Raw genomic sequence first — 18,757 nt, 5'->3', positions numbered from 1 at the left:
TTTGCAAATTTTCAATCTAAACACTCAAAAACGGTAGAACATTTGTGATATTTAAAAATGTCAAATTCTTCTACCTGAATCAAGTATGACCAGGTCCAGCCGAAACATTGGATGAAACAGCTTGCCACAATTATCGTCGACCAAAACACCAGTAAATTGAAAGTCATAGATCTAAACTCATTGGAAGGTAAACTCTCAAAGTTTTTTGTCCGGGATGAATGTAAGTAATCAAAGATTTCACCGATCGTCATCGTCAGCCTCACACAAAGCTTTAAAAGTACTAGAACAATAAAATTATATCTGTAATATTCGGAAATCTCGATTTTCTTTACTTCGGTCAAATATAAGCTGTTAAAGAACCTGGCGTAAATACGTATTATTATTCAAAAAGCACCAAACAAATGAAGACAGTACAATCACATCTGTAGTATCTGAAAGACTTTAAAACTTCTACTCGGCTGTAGAGTCTGAGCAGTGAAGAATTCTGAGGCTTACAACGATAGTTCGTACACGATTATAAGTTGCAAGATATAAAAAGTTCGAAAGAGCAAAAGAGTGCATGAGAGACAGAAATCGTGTGTGACAGACAGAAATAGTGAGTGAGACGGAGAAAAGTAGAGGAAATATATTAAGGGGGAGGTGGTATATTGGACGCATTCATTTAAATAATGAATTGAATAGGAAACCTGTTTTCTGACATTTATGAGATGTAGTAACATTTAATAAATACAACAAAATTCGTTTCTATTTATCTTCAGGAAAATGGTGGTGCTGGGACGATCCCCCGGCGAGTCCTTTAAATTTGTCCTGCCACTACCCATTTGCATCATGGCCCTACTTAAGAGGACCAGTCCCTATCACCGCGGTCGGTCGGTCGTAGGTGCAGTAAATGACATCCGAATTCTTCATGGAGTTTATCGAAAATTTATTGTTCAAAATGATTGGTAGACAATGTTACTTCGCAAACACCGCATCTTACATTCTTTATAACAGAGGAAAAAGTAAAAAATATTTATTTAAAAAAAAAATTATTTAGATTAAAAAGGAAATAAAAAAAAAGCAGTCGCAGCGCGAGCATTAATCCGCGCTTGGTGATAGAAGACAGTCATCCGATTGCGTAATAATCCACGCTTTGTGATAGAAGACAGTCGCAGCGCGTGGATTAATCCACGCTTGGATGTAAATGGGTTAATGTGATATAGACCAAAAAATCAAAAGTCCTTGTTTTTTACATGGTAAAAGCTATGGAAGCATATAATAATTTTTAGAAGCATTTATTTTTATGAAAATCAATCGAGATCTTAACCTTATGCACTTCTGTACGTATTTGTCATGTAGAAAACGAAACTTTTTGGCTTTTTGACCGTATTATCAATTATTATAGATGTATTATTATTATTATAGATTAATATTATTATTATAGATAAAACTGCAGGGAAACTACTTGCTTTCTGATTGCAATGGTTTCTGAATAAGTTGTAAATCTCAACACTGTGAAACACTTTTTCTGTACATGATGTAACTGTCGGTCATAGTTTACCAGATAGTAATTAAATTCTATTAATATCACCACAGTACATTGTACTTATAATTATGCGTCCGTGGCAGCGTAAGCGTCCGTATTAATTGTCAGAAATTGAATAGTATGACCTGGTCGAAAACTGACACTTATTTTCAGTTTATATAATATATACAACGAGGGTGATTCTAAGAAAAGCCTCTTGTGCAACTGTATATGAGAAACTGTAAGAAATGTCTGTTATATGTAATTCAATTAAAAATGTATGTAATAAAATAAATATAAAAATATCATCGATGTATTCGTTTTTAATTGTGTAGAGCACTTTTCACAGTTACGCACGTACAGTTGTGTAAAGAGATTTAAGATAGCCCAACTTCCGTTTGCATGTATACATTATAAAGAAAGATAGGCGGTCGACAGCCAGACTACACGTAAGCTGATAAGGGCGTATAATTATAGACAAAATGATAGCATCGATTATTTTTTGGGAACATTTTGGTGATTATGCTTGAGTAAAAATAAACTATACAATTACAATGTTGATTTCTACAATATATCTAAAGGTCATGGGGGTCGGAAAGGAAGTAACTTTTCTATAGTTTCACTGGACAGTTAAACTATAAAATTCGTTAAATAAACGATTATAAATAGTATGATTCAATAAGTAACGAAAAAGACAACTCCAACTTTTTGTGGACGAACTTGAGTTATAAGGAAAGAACAAAAATATTTACAATTAATCAGGCTAGTAAATATTTGATTAATGCACCAGATGTCAGTCTTTCGGCCACACCAAAAATTATTATTAATAATAAAATACCGACTTGCGTTAAGTGTGCCAAAAATCATCCGATCACTGATTGTGCAATAAAAAGGTCACGCTGATAAGGTGAAATGTTTACCACTGATCGTTCAGTAAGACGTCACATCGATAATGTTAAATCTTTTAACTGTTACGATAATCACCCTGTTAGCTATACTGTAGCATTGAAAGTAATTGCACCAGAAACTATCTCCTCAGCTTTGATAAAAGTCGCTCATATATATAATATATATGTGTGTGCCATACTCGATTAGTCACAGGTCCCCCACTATGAAGATAATCCCTCGATTTGATAATGAAGCCATTACAAAATCATGTACATAAGTAATTGGCGCTAAAACTCATACGAAAACTATCTGTTAAAAACTCAAAAATCCTTATAAACATACATAATGAACAAACGAATTTTCTGGAACGATAAATGGAACAATTCAACATAATGCTAGATCGCACCTTACGAAACTCAGGTTCAATAAAAGCAAATATAAGTGTTACTGCAAATATAAGCCCAATAAAAGTGCTACGTTTAAAGAAGCAAAAAGAATTATATCAAACATACAACAAAAGCATGAGTATAAAACAAAAAAATAAACATAATAAATAAATCAATAAAAAAATAAACATAAAATACTTGACCTTCAGCTGATGACAGGAAAAATTATAAAAGAACATCCTTTTAGATAAACCCTCTATAAGGCTGATTACAAGTATATTCAATATCAAAATATTTGTAAAAGCCCGGGCAAGATTTGCATTTAACGACCTCATATAGGCCAATTTCGTTGCTACTAATTATATAGAAAATACTAGCAAGAATAGTACTAAGTAAACTGAAATCAATCATCTCGTCTAGAAAGTTTATTATCTAATCACCAGTCTGGATTTCGTAATAAACATCCTATAATTCAATACGCGTATAGAATTATTGATACTATCATTACATGCTTTGAAAAAAAGTTATACTGTTCAGCCATATTCCTAGATATCGAGAAAGCATTACCGTTTAAAATAACAATCAACTTTCCAGCTCCATATTACTATCTCACTAAATCTTACATATCAATGTATATAGAAATAGAAAAATAGAAAATTCATAGCCAAATTTCGAGACAGTTACTCCAATCAATACTCAATAAATGCTGGTGTTCCACAAGACAGTGCCTTAGGATCTGTACTTTATATGGCACTTTATATGCACGATAACGTTAACACTGCCTCTGAGTTTCTGCAGCAATCCCTAGTAAGTTTGCAAACTTGGTTCTTAAAACGAAAAATAAAACTAAACGAGGAAAGATCCAGACGCATTACCTTTGCATTAAAGGAGCAAATATCTCGTACTGTATCTCTGAGTAACAAGCTGCAGTTGTAAAATATCTAGGCATCTATGTAGATAGGAAATTAACATGGAAACACCACACCCAGAAGAAAATAGGGCAGACTAAAATAAAAAGAAGAAACATGAACTATTTAACGAGAAGGAATTTAAAACTGAACTCAAAGAATTAACTTTTGTTATACAAGACCATCATTAAAACTATCTGGATCTATGGAATCGAACTCAGTTAGCACGAGCAACATTAAAAAAATAGGAGCTTTACAATCAATAATCCTCCTTATGCTGGCTAATGCTCTCTGGTATATTAAAAACTAGGTTCTTAAAATAGAATCAGTCGATAGTACAATAACGGTTTTTGCTGTGAGATACACAAAGGAATTAGAAAGCCGTCTAAGTCTACTAACAAACAACTTATGTTGTGCATTTATCCCGACAAAAAGGAATTAGAAAACAGCTTAAATCTACTAGCAAACAATTTATATTTTACATTTGTCCCGACGGGATTGAGTAAGAAACATCCCAATGATCTGATTAACTAAAGCATTTAATAATCTACGAACAAATGTATTTATGTAACTCTAAGGCACGAACTACTGGGAATATGTCTACAGGCTATTGTTCCAACTCGTTATACCGATTTACCGAATGTTCTCATGAACAAATTGTGAATTATCTTGAGGAAACTAAAAAAATCTTTATTTGTGCTTTTTCTGTCCATTTTGCGAGATCCGTATTTCCTGACGTTTCTAAAAATTTTATTTCCTGCTTTGTTTAGATTTAATATTGTAATAAATTGTTAGTAATCATCGATAGTTTTCTCGCTACTTGCAAATCTTGGGTTCTGAATATTTCCGTACATGCGTACACAATATTGTTAATTCTTTTCAGGATAGCAACTGAGCGTAGCAATTATACGGGGAAAAACTACTTTCTGGACAATTCAGCACATTTTTTAAAATCAACAAGAAACAAGACTTATTTTGGAGATGTCGAAAAACATAGTTGGAATCATTAAATTCGGGATTTTTGTTACGTTAACAATTTCTTAACAGCCAAACATACAGTCGTTATAAAAAGTATTTGTACACTGAGGAAAACCCATTTTTCGTGATTTTCCATTTTGCGACAATTTGACCTATTAAATCACAATAGTTATAATATACAAAACGTCTGCATAAAAATGTGGTGTATTGGTTAATAGCAGGAAACGTTCGCTTTGTATTGGAACAAAACACGGAGTGCAGTTTCTGCAAAATAATTAATATTCTATGAATCATTCTTTCTCTTAATGTCTAAGCAGAGTATAAACTTCATTTCGTAAGAAATCCGGTTAAATCCATCGAATCTTGTTCTTTTTCTAGTGGACTAAAATATTAAAACTTAATCTTCTCAATAAAGCTGTTTTCTCTTCTTTACTCTTCGTACAGTTATATCGATAAAAAAAGAGTACACCGTATTTTCACTCAATTTTTTATTTATTTTTATTACTACATATATATTCCGTTTTTTTTCTTTTTTGGAAAATATCTACGATTTGTCCCATCGTGCGGCGCGGTGCGGGGCCGCTTCGAGGAGAAGAGGACTTCAAGCTGTTCCATCGGGAGTGAGCGAGCGAGCGAGACGGGTCGTCCCACGACGGGGCGGCTCGTGGTGGGGTGTCAGCCGCGGCTTATCTGGCGACTTTATGTATATTACGATGCCCAAGGCAGGAACACGAGCAGTTCACTGCTGGCTAACTGGTCGGAGAAGTCGGCAAAGCCGAGTCTGAGCGCGACGGCCCGGTTCATCGAGAGAAACGTGTTCGAGAGCTAACGACACTGAATTAAGACTTCTGACACACGTACGCGCACATATATACTACAAATACACAGACACCGATATATAAATATATATACATATATATATACACACGGACAGATATATATATATTGTATATATTTATGTAAACATATATACATACATAAAAAGGAGAGACATCAACCGTTGGCGAACCAATCGAATAATTACGGGTACATACGCGCGTGCATACCGGTCAGGTGCGCGAAAACATAACCGTAGTGGAAGTCCGGGGCGGTCCAGATTTTGACAAACTGATCGAGCCGTTATCGGTACTTCTCAGTGATCACTACGATCCAGGATGATCGTCCTCGCGTGGTCCTTGTTTGTGCTGGTTTCGTTACTCGTCGCCACCAATCAAGCGTTTCTCGCTGCTCCCGTATCAGGTATTGACAAGTGATCATTTCCTCTTCTTTTTGTATGTTAATTAATTTTCTTCTTTTCTCTTCTTTTATGTTCTGTCTCGTATTATTTCATTTTGAACGAGAACTGAAAACGTTGCGTGAAATCGTTACGAATACTGTAGCGAATATATGTGAAAAAATATTAGTTGCTCGGTATGAATTACGTTTGTCGATTTAAAAAGTTAAATACGATGTGTGTAAAATAGTGTGCGATGTGAGTAAATATATTGGATATAAATTACGTATCGATACGAAAAGTACAGTATATATGTATAAAACAGTGTAATGGAAATACATATAGACATACGTGAATAAACATTAGTCATTCGGTATAAAATACAATTTTGGATATATCGGTAAAATGGTATTTTTTCGAATTGTTCGTCGGAAAGTAGTTACAGTGTCGGACGATAAAGTCGACGTCCTCACGTGGCGTCTCCGGTTGAATTTCCGCGTTGTGTTGGCAAATAATTGCCGCACACGTTTTCGTCCTTGTATGTACGAAAGACGTGAGAGATTGTCCCAATCGAAATTTCGAGTAAATGGCGTGACTTTCTCGCGTGTTTGATAAGACTGGTGAGTGTAAACTGTAAACAGTGATCAGCTATGTCTAAGGTTGTTTAAGTTTAAACCGGACGGACGCACGCGGATTTGTACGGTTTCGTGAATGAATCGTGGCTACGATTTCGTGACACGCAGTCCTATTAATGCTTCCATGTATCATCGTTCGAATTCACGCATCGTTCAATTATTGATCACAGTGAAGTTGAGGCAGCGTAGCTTTATACACTTACGTGGGATACTGGTTCGTAATTGATTCTTGCTTTGATACTTGAATGTTATATTTGGTAGCTAATACTTTATGTAAATAGGTCGTTTATGTAACCTTCAAGTCACGTGGAGGTATAGAGAATTCATACGTCGACTGTCGACCGAATTTTGTACGCCTTACTTTACACATAGTCGATGTGCTATCACTTATGTCAGTACGATAGAATGTGCATATGTACGTAGTTCGTAAAGTGATTGCAATTGCTTGAGCGCTTTATGGAGCGTTTGACAATTTTACGAATGTTTTTACACATTTAAATTTCTTTGTTTACCGATTATATTTTAATGGCAAACGCATTGGCAGATACACCGTATAATTAGTTTATACAATTATCTTTATATCTTTATGTCTATGAAAAAACGTATTTTTTTAGTATTTTTTATTGACATTTATTGCACAGACCTGTGGACACGTATACACCCGAAAGTATTTAGATCTAAATTTCATAGGCTGAAGTAGCAAAGCATAGAGTGACTACGAATTAATTTAGCTAGACGCGTACTGTAATAGAGCCGCAGAACTTATACTAAGTTACTCTGGTCATAGTATCACGTATAGGTTTATTAGATATTTAAACGTCGTTTCAAAATTAATTGGAAATTGCGCTATACTTATTGGTTATGAGAGTCTGTTGCCACTATTTGCCCTCTTAAAACTGCCACACATCTTTTTTGGAGTTAGTACGTTTAAAGGTTCCTACTGTCGTTTAAGTTTTAGGACACTGAACAGTATCATTTCTTCTGCCAAGAAAGCATACGATTTTCCAATTATTAGGGCATTAGGCAAAGTTCCAATACTTTTATCTTTAATAAACTATCACAATTATTACGTATTACAATTATCTTTTAAATAATAGTAAGATAAAGCGTTTACATTAAAAGGAAGAATTACGCTTTATTAGCCGTACTAGAATTTTATACTTTTTATTCTGTTTTTTAATTCTTAATTGATATTATGAAGACGACAATTTGGATTAAAAAATTGTATTATTTGATCGTAGATTATTTCATTTTAGTTCGTGTTTTATACAACTTTTATCACGTAAAGTATAAAATGTATAAATTATAATGATTATAATTATAATGACATGAATGACGTCTATACCCACAATACCGGTATGACGTTCCTTGAACTTTACCTTCTTATAGTCGAATCGTTTGACTTCTCTCTCACAAAAGTCCCGTTAATTTCTGAGCTATCAGCAACGTGACTCAAAATAATTGAAATAATTAAAGAACACAGAATTCGATGATGTAAATGGCTGGAAAAATAATTTCGAATGGAATTTGGCGTTAGTACAACGTTAGTCCTTAGTAATCTAAAAAAAGAAATTCATTCTCTAATGGCATTTCACATGTTTAATCTGGTTTTATCCGTCAAACGGATTGTTTCAACTTCCGCGAATCGCCAGCTAGGAGGAAATAGTTAGGTAAGAGTTTAGTTTAAGGCCGGTTAATATTTCCGACAAGTTTGTCACGTATTACTATTGATCTTTGTACAAATTCACCGGTTATTCTCGTTTACAGAAGTTTCTTATTTAGAAATTGTACATAGAACTCAATCTTACATCACATTATTATCGATTTATTTTCACTTGTTAATTCTCATTATTTAGCTATGAAGCATAGAGTTATGTTTCGTTCGAACTTCTTTGCTTCAATCTGTATAATCTTGTAATTTTTATTTTTCATTAGATTGGAAAATTGCGTCGTTAGATTTTTACTTTTACAAATCTATTTATTCAAGTAAAACGATCCTTACAATTTTGTTTAACCGAATAAAAATTACAAATGAGATAAGATTAAATAACATCTTTTAAATTATGACTTTTTTTGTACAATTTTTTCATCGAGAAATATTGAATAAGTATTGTGTATTAAATCGTGAAAACACTAAAAGAATATTTTAATAACAGTAGTTATTACGTTAAAGACTAATTAATATTTAATTTACTTAAAATAATAGAACTTTTCCTTTCGAAAAGAAAAAGGAAGTAGAAAAGGGAAACAAATAAAAAGCTATTTTCCTATAAATCTGATATCTTCATAGATATCGCCCTTATTTCTCAGGCAGTGTTTATAACATAGTTTGTTTATAACGTTCGATCATAACAAACAGATACAACTAAAAACTAATTAGCCAGAGACTCGAATTATGAAGCTCCTTCGCATTGATCGATGCCAGTACATACGTATACTACTGACGTTCGATCGCTATTTCTAGCAAGGTTTATTCGATAAAAGAGACATCCATCAATGATCTCATTCGATCTCTATATTTATGGATGTCATTACAAAAACGTCATCCCTTAATTTCTGCTCCAGTATAATTCGTATTAGTCATCTAACAAATTATTTCTTACTCACCCTTACTACTCATACAACGAGAGAAAATTTGGAAAATTTAGTTTGCAGATATAATTAATTTATTAATTCTCTTGCCTTGCATGTACTTAAAATTCTAAAAATTCTTCTCTCTCGGATAACACAAAAATTTCTTTAAGCTTCCTCTTTTTCCTTTTTGTGCAATTTAATATTTCGAAAATCCTCCTGGTTCCTAATAGAGTTTACAAATTCTAAAAACACGTCTTCTTTATACATCTTTACACATCCTCTATTTACTAAGAAAATTATTGTCAATGCATCCTCGTGCCAGTAAAATTGTCCTTTTACTTGATCCTGGAGCTGAATGTACGTGTTTTCGTTTTCTCAAAAATTGTTGATATTATTATATTGCTATATTATAATATATCGCTCATCATAGTACTAAAATATTGAGGATATACGAATATTTGTCTTAATAATTATGCTCTCGGCCTCCACAAAATTTAAACTTATCAACCATTTTTAAAAGAAGTGATTTCTAGATTTTGTTCATTTTCAATTACAATTTAACGTTAAAATTCTCTCGCTTATTGATTATAACAAAAAATGGACAAACATATACTTATCATATCTTGTAATCTTCAATTATTAGCAAACTTTATATTACCTAGGGCTTAAAGTAATAGCTGATTATCTATAGCAATTTTTATCAAAATATAAGTAAAATATAAATATACCTATAGGCAATATCAAAGAAAAGAAACGCTCATACTTGTATGCGTTAAAACTAAAGAATTTCTGTCTTTGGCTACGTGATTTTCGTGATCACACCGCATAAGATTACACGGTCTGCGTTTTCATTGTACTTCATACGCGATCGTTATCACTTTCGAGATATTTTCGATGATCAGGATGATGAGATCGAAGTATAGCTGCAAAAAATACGCGGCTTAATTTTTAATGAAACGCTCGAGTAATCGGTTACATCGCAATCGCTAATGATCACGAGTACGGTCGAGTGCTTTCTTATTATCGATCGCAGAACTTGAACATTTAAAATCTTCATAATTAGCTTTCACATATTTCATTATATTTACGATTGGACTAGAAGAGGATTTATGTTTGATTAAATTTTTTTTTAATCAGACTAATAAATAGTGATTAATAATTAATAATATCAGTAGATTCATTGGTGGTAATAGAATGATAATAGATTTATTTTTTAACAAAATTCCTGTATTTCAATTAAGAAGCTTCGTTATATCTTTTATCTTTGGTATCATTATTTTTGCTGTATCTTTTTTAGCAAAGTTTTGATACTTTAATTTAAGCCATTATTTTTTATCTTTCAATATCTTTTTCCTATGATAATCGTAATCAGTTATTTGTTTAAAAATATTTTTCTCGACCCTCGTTTCGTTTTATCGATAAATAAATTTAGTTGCAACTATAAATATGTACATGTTGGACTGAAAGAAATACACAGATTCTCTTCAAATGTGTACAAAATTTGAAATGTTTATTACCAGTGCTATTGAAATAGAAAACTGATAAAGTGTATATATGTATTTATGTATGCGTATGATATACATATATGATTATAACAAGTTTCCTATTTTCGAGAGGTGTCTCATTCGAAGACGCATAATTTCGCTGAAACAATACATTCTTTTCGCGGAATTTCTCCTCTCTTTGGACGGATTTACTTTCAAGTACAACACGTGATTCGATTTCTTGAGAACCTGGCTTTTCTTGCTCGCAGGTACGTTCGAAGAAACCAATCACATCGATCATACTTGTTTTTAGATCGCATGATAAAGCGATGATCAAGAATAAATCCCTTCTCAACATATGTATATAAATCAGAAATCTTTGATGTAATAACTCTTTTTTTTTATACAATGACCTTTGAATTTTTCATGACGAATATTCAATATACAAGCTTTCGATAAACAAAAGTTTTTGATTGTTTATATAAGTATTCAGAATGAAAATGAACATTGAAGTAAAGGTAATTTAAATCAATACATTAAAAGAATTGGGACAAAGAGATAGGAGAATGAACAATAAATAAAAATTCAAATTATTATTTATCCCTTCAGAAACGTTGTTATTGGCTACAGAAAGATTTATTAGGCTTCCACTATTTGAAGCAAGGAATAAAGATGTTGGTTTACAGACGATCCGTAAACTGTCAGTCAAACAGAAAAATAGAAGCGTACGAACCCTTGAAAAGAAACATCACGCGTTTCTTGAGCTTCTATTGAAAAATGCGTAAGTTAAAAGCATATTGCGGCTTACAGTTGTATTAAAGAAAAATACAAAGAATGGGACGAAAAGTGAAAATTACAACACACGTAATCTAAAGTTACGAGTTTCCATTGTTTTAAGATTTGACGAGTCTTCTTCTATTTTTTAATGTCATTCCACTGTGTTACTGTTGTAAGAAAAATGGCTTCCCCTAATTGTTGCTTTTTTCGGGAAGACCAAGTTGCTTTGGGAAACGATGAGAAAAATGAAGAAATGTTACGATGAGAAATGAAGAAATTTTAACCGCAAAATTCGGACGTTCCTTAAAATACGAGGAGTGTTTTAACATACTTCCGAAATAAACGGAACGTTTTTACAGAGAAACGAAGAAAAAATCCGCGATCGGTACACGAGATGTTTGGCCTAACTTTCTGTTTGATTTTTATCAATTTACCATTAAAATAAAAATATTTTCTTCACTGGCGATCTCAAACCTTTAAACCATTATCTTTCATCTTTTTCATTTTATTACTATCGATTTTTCTTTAACATTAAAAGCTGTTGTATACTGTTGTAAATTTCATTAATTCCAATCAATTCGAATTGCTGGTATCTATCCAAATTTTCTACACAAATTTTATTCGTCGTTAGCTTTCTATAAAAGATGTCTTTTCGTTAACAATTTCAGATTCGTACAATATAAGTTTTTAGCTTTTACTTGTTCTATTTCGTTAGCTGTATATTTTTCGAGTATCTTTAAGAGACTTATTAAATTGTTGCAAATTTTATTAATCATTATCATTAAATACGAAGTAATTCGATGTCTACAGGTCGAAGAGTTTTTATTTTCGAAAACTAGTTACTAAACCGATAAAAAAGGAATCCTAGGTATATAATGGAAAAATAGGGAACAGAAGTATAATATTAGGTTTTATCGCCTTCGCGTATGCAGTATACTCGACCACACGTTATTCCGCGATCCACTTCACGAAACACTCGACAAGCCAAGAACGTTCCCACTGCGCAAACACAAGTGTCAAGAGCTAGCGGAATCAAAGTGCACTTCGGCGGAATTTGTGTGCCGGAAAGTGAAAAGGAACGTCAGTGGACAGGAACTTGTGCGCTTTAAAAATCACGTGTCTGGTCGTCACAGGGCAACGGGTTCAACGTTTGACCCCGAATCACGTTACATACTTGATTTTCTTTTTCTACGAGAACGATCATACAAACCTGCAAAAAATAGGATCAAAAAAAAGCAGATAGTAAGTGAGAGAGCTGAAGAAGTACAATTTATGAGTTACTGGAAATTAACGATTCGAATTAAAAAAGAGGGAAAAAAGAAAAGAACTTGAGAGAAAGACAGGAAAGATAAAAAACAGTATAATTTATGGGTTGCAAAAAATTAAGATTTGAAGTAAAAAAGAAGCTTTCAAATATTCAACAGTGTTAAAGTCACCCTTATTACAAATAATTAATAAAGTTTATCACTGCGAACATTAGTCGACTATGAACTTGTAACATGTTTCAGAAAGTACAATCATTTTGGTTGATTTTGTGTCGATCTTTGTTGGTTTGCTCAAATTACTAAAAATTAAATACCAATAAAAAACGATCGTTACCAATTAACGCAATAATAATTACCAATTAGATCGCAAATGATCGCACGAACGTCACAGGGTTGACCCAGTGTATATGAGTCGAGATTGAATATCCTCAACAGATATTAATAAAATATAGAAAATTGTATAAGTATCTCTTTGTCGTTTCTTATTGTTCCATATTCGTCACAGATACAGTATTACAAAATTTAAGGAAAAGATATCTGAAGGAATATAAACTTGAGGAGTGAGCAGAACAGGGTCAAAGGATGCAGTGGCGCAAAGGTTGATAGACACATTAAACGGGAGACAAAACGACGAGAGGCGGAATGAATTTGATTTTACACACGTTAATTACACGTGCACCAACGTTGGGCCGAGTGGTAGTTAAATACCCTGGCCCGATCGATTCGTTTACCTTAATTGTCGCCGGTTATCCGTTAACGAGCCTGTCGTTTTCTGTCAGCCCTATTGGCAGCTTGCCAGTGGCCCTTTTAAACCCGCCAGCAGGCCTCGTCGATTGGATATTGTGGTGAACTGCTGCAGCTGCAGAAAAGACTTGCATGTGCGCGCTTGCATGCCTAAGGCGGGTCCAGCTTGGCCTATGTATCGGGGGCAAAAACAATAAATATCGTAGTCATCGAGGAGTGACGAGTGGAGAAAGGATAAGCAAAGAGAGGGATGTGATTTCAGCACCTTTGAACCTTTTTTGCAACTTTGTTTAAAATTCAGAATGAAGGGAGAAAGGAGAGAGAGAGTGAGAGGGTAATAGCAGAATAGAGGGGGTTGAGAGGGGGGTAAGAGGGTTACGAAGGTAATAGCAGACTGGGAATCGTAATTGCTTGCCACTTTATTGGTATTTTTTCTGAATAAGTTTAGTACTACTATATGTATATTGACTTAATGGTGTTAATTAATTTCTTCTATTTTTCATGATTCGTGATTGTACTCGCCACCTTGTTACTATTTTTTGTGAATGAGTTCAATTATTATTATTTTGTATATATCGAAGTGCTAATCAAGATATCTTTATCGTTTAGAAATTAGTTTCTCATACGTAAACAAAATACTTATTTGTATGTTCATTGCTATATGTATATCGATGTTTATTTATTGTACACTTGATAATGTGTTAACATTGAAAATTGTATATTATTGTATAAAACGCTTATTATTTTGCAAAAGTTTTATACATTAATCTGATTCAAGCAAAACAAAGTAACAGTTATTTTAAACATTTTTGAGGAAAAGGTGATTTAATAAAAATTAAATTTCATTTAAATGGAAGCCAGTTGTCAATAAATCTCAAAGAAATTTCTCAAAAACTGATATGAAGAACTGAAAAAGCTAAAGAATATTAATTTTTAATTGTTCTGATTCCGAATAAACATTATAAATGATTAAAATTTTCTTCGGCTACCAGTAACCATCATCGATTACGAATATTTTTTTTACTTACCTTCAGCCAAAAAAATTTTTTGTGATTACGTTCGACTATTTTCAAAGTTATTAATATTACTAGTAATTAATATTCATTGACGATATGAAAACATTTAATTATAAAACTTATCTATTTTATTAAGCAAAACACCGATATGAAAATATATGAAACAATGAAAAAGATAAAAGATACTGTAGTACGATATTTTTATTAACTCTCGTAACAATATCGTAATACAATATCTTTTATCCAGTTCTTTGTTTCATATATTTTCATACCGTTTTTTTTTCTTAATAAATATATAAGTTTCATAATTAATTGTTCTACGTTATCAATAATTATGTATCTACTAATTACAAATAATGTTAATAGTAATCAACAATAGCCGAACGTAACCAGAAAATACGGTTATCGTTGATAATGATCATCGGTAAACAAAATTAAATTTCCATTATCGATAATAATTATTCGTGATCAAACTAAAATTCCCGTCATCGATAATGATTACCGGTAATCAAAAGGATTTTAATTATTTATAATCGTTATTCATAAACAAAATGTTTCTTAATTCAAGACATTAACTCTTATGCCGTAACTTTTAGAATTTGTAACAGTTACAGCAGATAAACGGTGTGATATCTGAATTCAAGTCAATTTCGACATAGTTGTAACATCAGACCATATACTGTAACGTGAGATCCAGAATAGTGGATACAGAAAGTAGAACTTCAGGTTAAGAAACCTAAGATGCTTCTTGACATCTCTCCTTGACACTTTCATCTTCTTTGAATTTTATTGAATATTTTTATTTTTCTGAATCCCATATTCAAATAAAAATTAACAATTGTAATAATCATGTCGTGATATTGGGCCATGAAAGTCTCAAACGTTTCTAAATATTCCAACTAAAGGAAATATAGAATATCATCGTAGATTAGATACGCATACATCAATACGTACATATAGTAACAAAAAAACATATATTTCGATCGCAAAAGATTTCACAATTATAGCAAATTTCTTCCAACAGAACATCGAACGACTAGGTTCGACTAGGCTCAAAGAGAACGATTTGCGTACATCCGTCGTTACGTCTCGATTCACCGAGTGATAACGCGAATTAATCAGAGATCCGATTAATCGTCGACTAATCAGCCGGTGTGGAATACTCTGTCCGATTATTCTAGACCATGAATCTCAATTTCACGCTGTGGAGAAGGCGATCACGAACGTCATCGACGAAAAATCTAGAGACGAACGATCTTTGGAATGATGCAACATGACATTGACTTTTACAAACATCACCTTTCTCTTTTCTGAGACTTAATCGATCATCGCTCCCTCTCAACTTTCTGATCATCGATAGAATCAGAATCTTGCGGAAACTTCATTTATACGTAGTTTGAGAAAAATAAGGGACGATAGTGATATTTATCGCTTGAAGTTTCATCGCTTAGTAATTTATGATCATGACATCATAAATTAACAAACAATAAAATGCCTCAGGCTTGTTTACCGGGTTTACATGTTTTTGATCGTTTTTAATCGTTTTTAACTGATTGGGTAGAGGATTGGAAAAATGAAGATTGGTTTATTTTGTGTTTACGATTGACTCTTTTATAGAAATAGAATCGATGAGAATTTGTTCTTGGTGAAATAAGAAATGAAAAAATATTGGATGATCGCTCATCTGTCTGTTGCTTCTGCAATTTTCCTATCCATTGTATATTCTTTAACTTGACTTATAATTTCCCCATAATTATTTTTAATAATATAACAGTCAATTTCTCAATAGTCCTACATTTTTACAACAACAAAGCGTATAATAATAAAAAGGGTCATAATCCTTATCATAAATCCCTAAACGGAGAGCTTGGGATTTTCATCGTTCCATAAATTCTGGAAATAATGTTTTTTATTTCAATGCACACAATACGCCTTTCCTGATTTTTTTTTATTCAAATCGCAGAATATTTAACACTTGGAAGATTAATTACTGAAAAATTTACTACCGGATTGAAAGATTAATTACTACGATAACCAAATTTTAATTTTCCTTGTATCCTAGGTAAACAATTCTGAGTTTTAGGAAAATTAAAAAATGGCTAATTATGAAAGTATTAATATTCTTGAAAACACTATTCTATTCAGTGTATTATCATTGTTGGCGTCTATAATGCCACTAACAATTCTAATTAATACGTGATTCTCTTCAAGATGTCACCTATAGATGTTTTTCTTGATCTCGATGGAAATCAACAAGAATAAATAATCGTCGACATTGTGACTCGTTTTCTATGTTGCATATTCAACGAAGCTCCCATCTCGAAATATTTACGCTTTAAACAACTTTTAAACACTTGCTGTTTACCAGGAATTCATTAAAGAGATTGACACTAATCGGTAATTCGGTTCTCCCGTGATTAGTCTTTCTCAGAATAATCCTTTGCATAATACTTTATCATCTCCTTTCTTTGTTTTCCAGGGGAAAAATATCGAAAAATCTATATATATAACAGCCGTTTACATGCTATTTTAAAAGAACGTAATCAGTTTTACGTGTGTTGTTGAAATGTTTTATGACTTTCTGCTGCGTTAAAGCGCCACACGTCCCGAAAAATTTGAATATTAACCAAGAATAACTGTTTGTATTACCCGAGCAGCTTTTATTTTTTTCAATTTGTAATTAAAATCTCGTGTAATCACGTTTGAAGCTCTTTTATAAAAATTCAAATAATTCTATATTTACTATTGAAATGTTGTACGATGTCATGTTGGATGGCAACGTTACAGGAAATATTAAGCAAGGGATTCCTATTAATTAAAGAAATATATTTTTCTCAATTTGTAACTCAAACAAGATAAGTTGAAAGCAAGATCAAAGTACCAAAGGAATAGTGGTTATTTCTTTGCTACAGCGGTTATTCCTTCACAACCAAATATCTTACTGTAATTTTGTTCGATTTTAGAGTCATATTAAAATTCTTAATCCGTGGAATTTTAATGATATAATCAGATTTAATAATTGTTAAAAAATTAACAAGTATTTTGAATGAATTAAAAGGCAAATTTTCTCTAGTAAGTCTTGTCGTTAAACAATCCAAGATACAATATCGTTCAAGATAAAAAATTTGTTCATCATGCACGTTTCATTAAATATTCAAAAGCACGGAATCGTTCTGTTTCGTGTGCGTTAATGGACGAGAAACGAAACTGGGCTAAGAACAGAGTCGAACTGAAAAATCGAACAGCGCATTGTGCCGATTAAAGGCGTTCATTATCGGCGTTGTTTTTGCTGGTCTAAAATCGAAGACACTTCCAGCAAGTCGTAGCTCGTTATCACGACCCAAGATCAGCAGATTTTTCGAAGATAACCTTCGAATTAGAAGAAGGTTAGAACCTCTTACAGGCAGTTAGAACCTTCTTAATAGGAGACTTCGTTAACCGATCTCGTTTTTGTGCTGTAAATTACTCGATTCCCATTAACTCTTGGCATACTAAGATGGAATGGACGACGTTCTTTGTTAGGATTTTTTTTTATCCCTGTACAGCGAGGTACTATAAAACGTAATTGGTTTTAGAATCTCATTCGTTGCAACTTCTATTGTACATTGTCGGCCTTAAATATCAGGACATCCACTCGTTATACATTTATTGGAAAACTTATTTATAGCAGTTTTATTGCTTGAAAAATACTTTATCCGTAGATTGTTAGATTGTTCTTTAAGCTATTGGTCAGATAGTACAGTTTCTTCTAAATTGATAAAGAGAACGTAGTTAATTAATACGAGAAGTATGTCTATATTTTTGAAATATTATTATGTTAATTTATTTATCATCACGTTATTGCACTATTATGTTGTATGAATATTCTTCATGTCACGATGTTTCACTCGTCATTGCGTCATGATAATGACATTGTATGGTTTTTCTATTACATAATATGGATCTTTTTTACAATGATGAATATACCTTTCTTAGAAATGTCTTCCAAGGATAGAATCTCATGAACTTTGTAGTGTGGCGTCATCCTATGAATAACGTGATTATAGAAAATTAAGAATAAAATCAGAAAATTTGTTACCTGAAGAAGAATCGAAAGATACGTGTACATCGCAGAAAATAGACGAAAAATATCGACGACTGATAATATGCAGAAAAATTTCTTTATCTCCATCTTTCCGAACGAATAAATATTACATATTTGCACTGTTTATGAGATAATTATAGTCTAATTTAATTTTTCGCTTAATCTTTTTCTTCCATTTTTAAATTCTCAAATATGTACTTAACAACTTTCATTTCAATGTTTAATTGAAATGGAGAGATAGAGTGACGAAATTGAAGGACTTCATCGCGAACTTTATAATTGAATATAGTATGAATTTGCC

The 18,757-nt window shown here is 32.5% G+C and overlaps 1 protein-coding gene and 1 long non-coding RNA gene across 3 annotated transcripts in view; one reads left to right on the top strand and one right to left on the bottom strand.

Annotated features, from left to right (window-relative positions):
- The window catches only part of LOC110120324, a 28,469-nt gene that overhangs the window by 1,075 nt on the left and 8,637 nt on the right, over positions 1-18,757 (bottom strand). Inside the window, exons 2-4 of the long non-coding RNA XR_002308952.2 lie at positions 13,344-13,527; positions 361-982; positions 75-280 (exon numbers count right to left, since the gene is read on the bottom strand). This is a non-coding gene — a long non-coding RNA (uncharacterized LOC110120324). The remainder of the gene's footprint in view (positions 1-74; positions 281-360; positions 983-13,343; positions 13,528-18,757) is intronic.
- LOC100651242 overlaps positions 5,395-18,757 on the top strand; it is a 33,672-nt gene continuing 20,309 nt past the window's right edge. For both annotated transcript variants that reach the window (XM_003394542.4, XM_012321153.3), the window contains exon 1: positions 5,395-5,903. In XM_003394542.4, the coding sequence (XP_003394590.1) occupies positions 5,819-5,903 (85 nt within the window). In that variant the 5' untranslated portion in view covers positions 5,395-5,818. The remainder of the gene's footprint in view (positions 5,904-18,757) is intronic.

The sequence above is a fragment of the Bombus terrestris genome, chromosome 3, assembly GCF_910591885.1.
Source record: "Bombus terrestris chromosome 3, iyBomTerr1.2, whole genome shotgun sequence".
Taxonomy (NCBI): Eukaryota; Metazoa; Arthropoda; class Insecta; order Hymenoptera; family Apidae; genus Bombus; species Bombus terrestris.
Note: the sequence above shows the minus strand (reverse complement) of the source record. Positions and strands in the feature narration are given on the sequence as shown.